The 8,847-nt window shown below is 40.6% G+C and overlaps 1 protein-coding gene across 3 annotated transcripts in view; it reads left to right on the top strand.

Annotated features, from left to right (window-relative positions):
• Positions 1–8,551, top strand: part of sh3bgrl2 (SH3 domain binding glutamate-rich protein like 2) — a 73,694-nt gene extending 65,143 nt beyond the window's left edge. The window contains exons 4-5 of one of the 3 annotated variants that reach the window (XM_048597256.1): positions 4,394–4,450; positions 5,695–8,551. In XM_048597256.1, the coding sequence (XP_048453213.1) occupies positions 4,394–4,450; positions 5,695–5,709 (72 nt within the window). In that variant the 3' untranslated portion in view covers positions 5,710–8,551. Of the gene's footprint in view, positions 1–4,393; positions 5,028–5,694 lie in introns of those variants that run through there. The other 2 variants (XM_048597258.1, XM_048597255.1) reach the window with 2 other exon arrangements.
• The last annotated feature ends 296 nt before the right edge of the window (positions 8,552–8,847 follow it).

Below are 8,847 nucleotides of genomic sequence, written 5' to 3' on the forward strand. Positions count from 1 at the left end.
TATTTGCTCACAGAAAACCAAGACAATAATAGTTTTGTGGTTTGTTAAGTGCTGGTTAATAGTGAACAAACAAATTAGTCATCCTTGCCTTCCAAGCCCCAGTGCCCAGGTTTAAACAGGTTACTGAAAGTATGTAAGATTAAGTATCAATTCAGTTGCCCTTCTCTCTGGATCTTCTGCAGGGCGATGTGAGGGGATCAAAACTTAACACAATGGATGGAGTTGAATGCATTTGCTCCCCAGGGGTATTCTGGGTAGGGTGGGGGAGTGGACATGTGATCAGGCGATAGGTTTGGGGACAAGGTGCCATTGACTTTGCGCATGTCTCCGATTACATCTGAGGCCAGAAGGCTTTGGAGCAGCCTGCCCCGCAAATGGACACTTGAGATTCACCTAAAGGTATGATTCCATTGCTACTGGTATCGCCACATCAGAATGTTGCCCAGTATACCCTGTTGGGCTCCTCAGTGACCCCCTGGGAGTGAATGCAGACCGTCACAGTCAGGAAGCTGTGCTGATGATTGGACCTAAGCATTAAGATAGGTAATGCCACTAGATTCCAACACCCCCTACCTCTGCTGCTGACCCTCCTGATCATCTTCTCTTGTGACCCCTACCCTGCAAATACCACCCTGCCCCTTTGCTCTGGGGTCCCACAACATTTCTGGACCACTGCTGGGTACAGATTGGGCAGTTACCACTGGCAGCAGCTGGCACTGGGTAGCTGCTGCCCACTGATGAGTTGGCAGCTCTCAGTGGGCAGGATCTCTGCCATCAATCTCCAGGGAGGCCCAACAGTTCAACTACTGAAAGAAGTCCGGAAGAAAAAGCTACACTCACATATGGTGACCAAGAAACAACCAGATTGTCATAGAAATCCATCTGGTTCCCGAGAGAAGGAAAGCTGCTTTCTTTAATCTGTCTGACTCCATATCCATTGCAATGTGTCAGATACTGAAAATGGTCTTGTGAGCCACTCTATGCTTTACAAACAGACAGCTCTACACACCCCATGTAGGGCAATTACAGATATACAAGAAATGATGCCCTAGTCAGTGAATTACGACAACAAGCTATAAACCTGCAGTGTTGTAGTCTGTTCCTCATAAACACTACCTTGTGATATGTTACTTTTCCAGTAGAGTAGCAAATGATGTATTACAGATAGGAATAAAGTGTTGTTGAAGATCTGCTTCTGATTATACCTTGCCTTAACTTTTGGAGACTAAGACTTGTATCTTTGTGCCAAGAGTAACCCGCAGGGGTCTGCTGCCTTTGCAGGAATTTTATTTTAGTGTCTTGCTGTGAGGCAGTTGTTGGTGGTGGCAGCCTTCTGGCTTCTCTGTGCCACTGTTGAAGCTGAATCCTTGTTCTGGCTGCTGATTTTCTCAAACACATTCACTGAATCGAGGTTTCCAAGCCTCATTGTCTGAATTTTTCAAGCACGCTGCTATTGTGTTATTGTGGACTGGAATACCTCAGCTATCTTCAGTGAGCATCCTTGAGAGATGTGTGAACTCTACCCAGTTGCATATTGATAGGCGATGGGGGGTAGGAAAATGCGAAAGTTGTACATTTTGGAAGGGAGAGCAAAAGAATAGAATGTTATTTAAATGGAGAAAAACTACAAAAAGCTGCAACACAAAACAACTTGGAGGTACTTGTGCATGAAACACAGAAAGCCAGCACATAGGTACAGCAAGTAATCAGGAAAGCTAATGGAATGTTGGCCCTTACTTCAAGGGGGATGGAGTATAAGAGTAGGAAAGTCTTACTGCCACTGGACGAGGTGCTAATGAAAACACAACTGGAGTACTGTGAGCAGTTTTGTTCCCCTTATTTAAGAAAAGATATCATTTCACTGGATGCAGTTCATAGAAAGTTCATGAGGATGATCCCTGGTATGGAGGGATTGTCTAATGAACAAAGGCCAAACAGATTTGGTCTCTATTCACTGGAGTTTAGAAAATTGATAGGTGATGTCATTGAAACATACAGGATTCTTGAGGGGCTTGACAGGATAAATATTGTGAGGATGTTTCCCTTCTTGGGAAAGACGAGGACCAGAGGGCATAGTCTCAGAATAAAGGAGCACCGATTTAAGAATGAAATGAGGAGGAATTTCTTCTCAGAGAGTTGCGAGTCTTTGGAGCTCCTTGCCACAGAGAGCTGTGGGGTTAGAGTCCTTGTGTATATTTAAGGCTGATATAGGTAGATTCCTAATGAGTAGGGAAATCGAGGTTTATTGAAAAAAGCCAGAAAAGTGGATGTGAAGAATTTTTGGATCTTAATGAATGGTAGAGCAGACTGGAGAGGCTGAACAACCTACTCTTGTTTCAAGTTCTTATGGTCTTCAGCTCGTATGCCAATCATATGATGTTTTGATGTATGTACACGATTCAGAGCAGAACAGAGCTGTAGATGCCCTATTTTTAGTTCTGGTCACAATAATGCAAATGACTTTAATTCAACCAGTGGACCATGTGGTACTGAAGCATTAAGCAGGATCGCACTCTACATTTTATTTCCACCAGGGAACAACAAGTCACAGGCAAAACTTCAGAAAGTCAGGGATGAAGACAAATGTGATTTTATAGAGAAGGAAATATTCTGAGGAGGTCATCAGCTCTTGGCTGACTAAGAAAATATGGAATACTCAAATTAAGTACACATTCAATTAAATCCTTTGCTACTGCACAGACACACCACCTTCTGGCTGCTCTGTGGAATTACCTAAGAAGTGGATAGAAGACTGGATAAACCCTGATCACCGTGTTCACAGGTCACCGTGCAGGATAAGCTATATCTGTTTGAAATAATCCGAGAAGCTGACTGCACTAACTTCCTGCTGATTGCCTGCAGACCTCAGCAAGGGGCCCAAAATCAGAACTTCCCGGCACCACTGAAACCTCACTGCACTACTTAGAGTTAACCTGCACTTCTTAAAGGGCAGGAGCACTTGGCTGGAACAGGTACTGGCACTTGTACAGGATATGAATCTGACCTAGGATGTCTCGACATTGTAGAGAGTGGACTTCAAGGAGGAATGTGTGGAAGATAAGGAGAAGTATTATAGGGGGCCCGAGTCCAGACGCATTCTTTTGTCGGAGCAGATAGCCATAGAATTCCATAGAATCCCAACAGTGTGGAAACAGCCCATTAGGCCCAACAAGTCCACATCAACTCTTCAAAGAGCATCCCATCCAGACCCAGAGGCTGATAGTTAAGCTGGTGGTGGGGTTGGGGACATTGCTGATAGTATTGGCAGCACTCAGGCCCACAACATCAAAGCTGATCCTATGCTGATTCATAATCTTTGTCACATTTCACCTTTCCCTCATTCTATGTGCTCTTCTGATTTTGTAAGCACACCGCTCTTATTAACCCTTCCATGCCCCACAGCCTTATCCATGTACCACTTTCCATTTCAGATGCCTATGAAGAGCAACCTGGCAGTGGCTGAACCCCAAAATGCTAGTGATGATGAAAAAACAATAATACCACATGCTTTCACACACACACATGGAGCCGTCTAAGTTGTCTCCTCCCTTCTTTTTTTTCCTGTCCTTCCCACTCCTCCTCATGCTTCCACTCCCCACCCATTTGCCATATAGCGAGAGGTAAGGGTCATGCTTATATGATGCCAAGATTGGGCGATATGGAGCTGATCATTATGAATCCTGACACTTTGCTCTGCCATATACTGTAGGACTCCTGCAGACTGGTCTAGGCATTTGAAGCACATTATGTGTGATCGCACAGCTCCATTGTATGTACATCAGACACGTGTGCATGAGTTCTGCATTGGTGTCATGAGGCAGGTGGTCAGTAGATGGCCCAAAGTGCTGAGTTGCCATTTTTTCAGTTTGCTACGATGAATCAAATGGCCTGGCACTGCCATAGAATAGGCATCACGATCACTGCCAGAGTGCCAGGTATTAACCTGCATGATTTGCTGCCTACTGTCACACATCAACTGTAGGTAGAAAGCTATCATTGCAGTGACTGCTTTAGAGACAAACATGTAACGAATTAGCATTGACCTCACTAATCCATGAAAAAAGTACATAGGCTGATGGCCATTGTATTTAGATGTGTGTGGCATTTTAGTTTAGAAAGCTATTTGTTTCTAAATTTTATCAATTGACTTGTGCCTTTTCAAATACTGTGGTGTCTAGGAAATTAACAGCTTATTCCTATCCTCATCCTGTCTGAGTCCAAATACCATCTATGTCAACACAAATACATCATCTAATGAATGAGTAAATAAGAAGGTGAAAGGAGACCCTGAAAACCAAAAAGTAACCCTTGAGAAAAATTTAAAAGGATCCCTAAAAAATATATATTTTGACCCCTGTCGTGAAGAGATTTTAACATACTGTTGCATGTTCAGTGCTTCAGCCTACTCAGGAAACTCGGCGTCATACAGACCAAAAAGAGGACCATAAAGGTAATTGCAATGACTTTCTTCTTTTTTTAATAGTGACCAGAAGGAGAATGAGTACTTCATTGGACCCCACATCAAAACCTGCCTCTACCCTAAAGGAAATTGCATTTGATACCTGCGCCTTCCCAATTCTCTTACCTGACTGCATGGTTCTTCCATCACCATGCACTACAGCTTATAGATGTGCTCACTTCACTCTCACCCACCAGCCTTCAGGTCATTCCTCATGAGCTGGAGAGTGAGATGCACTTAGAAATGTGGTTTTGAGATCAAGGAGTTAAAACAGCTCAACCCTCACAACAGTGAGGATGATCTCTCCCCTCAAATTAAAATTAGATCTATGGGATTGTTCAAAAGTATATGTGGTGATCCAAGCACAATTCAGGTCGTAGACTTTTTTTATTTTACTAATAAACTTGTTTTGTAAAACCATCTTGGACAGTTTACAGCTAAATGACTCTTCTACTTGATGAAAAACTTTGGAAGTATGAGCATTGTTTCTCTTTTACAGTGCCAACTTGAGGGAGAAATTGAGGCTTTGCTATCCACTAGGGGGAGGTGATGGCCTAGTGGTATTATTGCTGGACTATTAATCCAGAGACCCAGATAAATGTTCTGGGGACTGGATTCAAATCCCACCATGGCAGATGGTGGAATTTGAACTCAATAAATATCTGGAATAAAGAATCTAATGATGACTGTGAATCCATTGTCAATTGTTGGGAAAAACTCATCTGGTTCACTAATGCCCTTTAGGGAAGGAAACTACCATCCTTACCTGGTCTGGCTGACATATGACTCCAGACCCACAGCAATGTGGTTGATTCTGAACTGCCTCCTGGGCAATTAGGGATGGGCAATAAATGCTGCCTGGCCAGCGACACCCTCATCCCATGAATGAATAAAGAAACCTCATTAAGATATTTAAATTTGGAGACATGCTGAATCTTGTAATTTATGTGAGACTCTATCCACAGCATGACATGCTAAGGTAAATAGTACATGGGGGTGCTATTTCTTGTTCTGCTGTGATTAGAACACATAAAAATTGCCAGCATTATGTAGTTCTGTTCACAAAAAGAAGTAATGGAAAAGTATGTAATGCTGTGCAAGGTATTGCCGTGTGATCATTGGGATTTTGGATTTCAGAATAATGAATGATGGAGTTTCCATTGTAATTGTTTTTTAAAGTAATATGTTAAAGAAAATCTGTTCTTAATCTTTTATTCTGTTCTTTTTATTCATAGGACACTGAACCATAGTTCCCTGAAGACCCATCTTTAACCTGAACCATTTGCCTCGTGCGGAGCTGGCTCTAAGCTTGGCTGGTCATTATCAAAAATCTTTATAGATCCAGCACAATAAAAACCACTCATATGTTCACCAACAATTGCTGTGTAATCCGGTTTATCACAATTGATATTTTTTTTTTACCGGGCAGTATTACATGGAAAGTAGTATCAGTCATGTCACCTAGACTTGGGAACAGTCAAATGTTTTATCACTTGAATGGTTCTTGTTTGCTGCTCGCCATTTTGCCTTATTGTATCCTGGTTCACTTCAGCAGCGCTTTGCCTGTCTTACTGCCTTTGCCTGGGTTATCATCAGTAGTGATACAAAGAAGATCTCCAAATTTTACCACTTGTGTACTGTGGGTGGGAATAACAGATAGATAGCTAAGAGTTGTATGGCCATAACATGTAAATTGTGATATTAAAAATAACACAAGCAGGTCACTTGTTTCTGCTTTTAAGAACTTGAGAAGGTTTTGAGAATTTGCTTGTCTCATGTCTGCCTCCGCACTAGAAAACATGCTGAGAGTATTGCTGGCGTGATGCCAGTAAAAGTCTGCAAAGGAGTGATACTAAATCACATGATTGGTACAAAAGCATATTTGGAACTTTTTTCCCAACTAAGATATTGATTTTCACTTGTTATCTATTCTTGTATTTGTTATCTTTCAAAGGTCCATATAATTTACTATCAGAATTCTTTTTATTGTAGATCACAGATGTTTATTGTCGATGAAAAGGTTGGTACATTTAGAGATGCAGTTTTTTCACTAGCTGTGGTAAACATATAAGCTTAGTAGAGTTTTTGCATGCTAATTGTGCCTATTAAGACAATAACAACACAAACTTTATTGACGTAAAGGGTAGGAAAGGATGCCTAATCAAATGACAAAGTGAAGTGGATGTCTGCAAAGCCTTATTGCTAAATTCTCTAACCACCTAGAAATATTTCCACACAGACATGGCTGTACTTGGACCATTCAAACCAACTCCTGTCATGTGCTAGAGAAAAATAAGTCCAAAAGTGCACGATGTCTAAGTTTCCAACGAACAAGAGCAGGAGTTAGCTTGAATTTTTCCATCCTGTCACAGTCCCCATATCCTGAGCATTGAAGCAATAATACCACTGGTATGAGCACAAGGTACGCAGTGGAGACAAGGTAAATACGTCATATTATAAAATACAGTAGTAATGTACCATCTATGTCTTCTATTAGTTACCTTGTCAATAACACATAACAAATCCTATACTTGCAGAGTGAATGGATTACTAAATACTGCTAATCCATTTTTGGCTGTCCTGCTGTCAAACCTATTCGCGATAATTTGGAAAACAATCCATTTAGAACTTTAACTTCTTTAATGAAAACAATTTTCCCAAATGCTTCTTTGTTTTAGATATGCACGATGTAATATATTTAATTTCATTGAACTCCATCATTATCACATTGGCATTCAATATCATTCTGATGAAATTAAGCATCGGTCTCTTCCTGATAAATACAAAGGAAGTTTTGTGAAATAGTTAATTTCCGTGAAGACAGATGCATAATTTTTGCCTGTCTATTTTGAAGCCTATTTGGAGTTCAGTCTGCCTCATGAATATTATCTACAATCCACCATTCTTTTTCAATTTTCTTGTCATCAATGAGACTTGACAAGACTTGCTAACACGTCTTCCAATCTGTTGGTGCCATGAGGTATTTTGTTTTACAAGAATAGAAGCAGTTAAAATTTTGAGTCTGCTTTTACGTTCCACAATAAGAACATTTCTATTGCATCCTGTTACTGAAAACTCATACAACTTATTTGCAAACTCCTAAGGCCTCAAATCTCAACCGAACTTCTCCAATGTCCCGTGATAACTTTGGCAGAGGATGAGCAAATTTCCAGAATGAGTAGACTAATTACCTGATAAATGGATGCCATCCATTTTTCTTGCAGAAATTGTGATGGACACAGAATACACCCCTTTGGCAGTTTTAGGAGCTCTGTCTGCACTGTAACTCAATTAGAGACAACCTTGGGCTTCTTTGCATGATTTTGCATTCCAGGAACAGCTTCAAAAAATGATCCTTTGTAAGTAATCTAACTAATGTCTCATTAATTTTTATTTTAAATAGTTCTGCTTATAATTTGTAACACATGAGCACCTTGTTCAACCTTCTGTGCAGTGATTTCCTTAACATACATCAGTTGTTATGAGGAAACTGACTGAAGAATGCTTGAAAAGGTCTCTCTGTATTCCTGAAGGCATAAAACCCTGCAATCAACATAGCTGTTAGCTGTGGTGGATGAGGACTTTTTTGTGTACCAACTGAAGTGCCCCATAGCTAGCAAAGATCTTACCAAAGCATGAAAATTATGCTGAACCTTCAGAAAGCTGTACACCACAATAAAGTATTGCATTAAGTTTTCATCACTAAGGAGATAATGCACATTAATTACCTTTACCATCAATGCTTTAGGTATTTTGCTGATGTGTCACTTATATATCCGTGCACTAACAGGGATGTTCAAATATTGGAGAAAACTAAGGGATGACTTTTCACCTCCTTGTCAGTGGTACTAATATAGAAAAGTCTGTGGAATCCTGAAAAATATATTTATGCATTTTTCAGGTTTACACAGTTCTTACATCAAATTAGCAGCAGATGAACAGAAATTCCCCTATCAGTGTTCATCCTCTAGGGGTGCTTTGTGCTAAAGATTGGAAATTTACTGCTATTTCAGCAATAAGTCAAGAAAGTCTTGATACATCTGTGGGGCAGTTCTGATACGATGAAACACACTTGATGCTGCATTGGTTAGAATGGAGTTGATGCAGTACAATGCTTTAGCTCCTAATCAAGCAACCAACACAGTGAGTTTTCATAAGGGCGGGGGGGGGGGGGGGCGTTGCTTCTAAAATCTGAAAGGAATTTGGTTGCTTCCTTTTATGATTTTCAAACTAAATATTTGAAAATTATCAGATAACCTGGCAGTTAATTTTCCAGTACACTTCTTAGAAAGTTGCTTTATTGTGAACTGTTCGATTTTCCACAATGCTTGTGATGCAAAGAGACCTTAATTCAATACCAGTTTGGCATGGTTGAATTGTCACTCAAA

The sequence above is a fragment of the Rhincodon typus genome, chromosome 5 (genome assembly GCF_021869965.1).
Source record: "Rhincodon typus isolate 14 chromosome 5, sRhiTyp1.1, whole genome shotgun sequence".
Taxonomy (NCBI): domain Eukaryota; kingdom Metazoa; phylum Chordata; class Chondrichthyes; order Orectolobiformes; family Rhincodontidae; genus Rhincodon; species Rhincodon typus.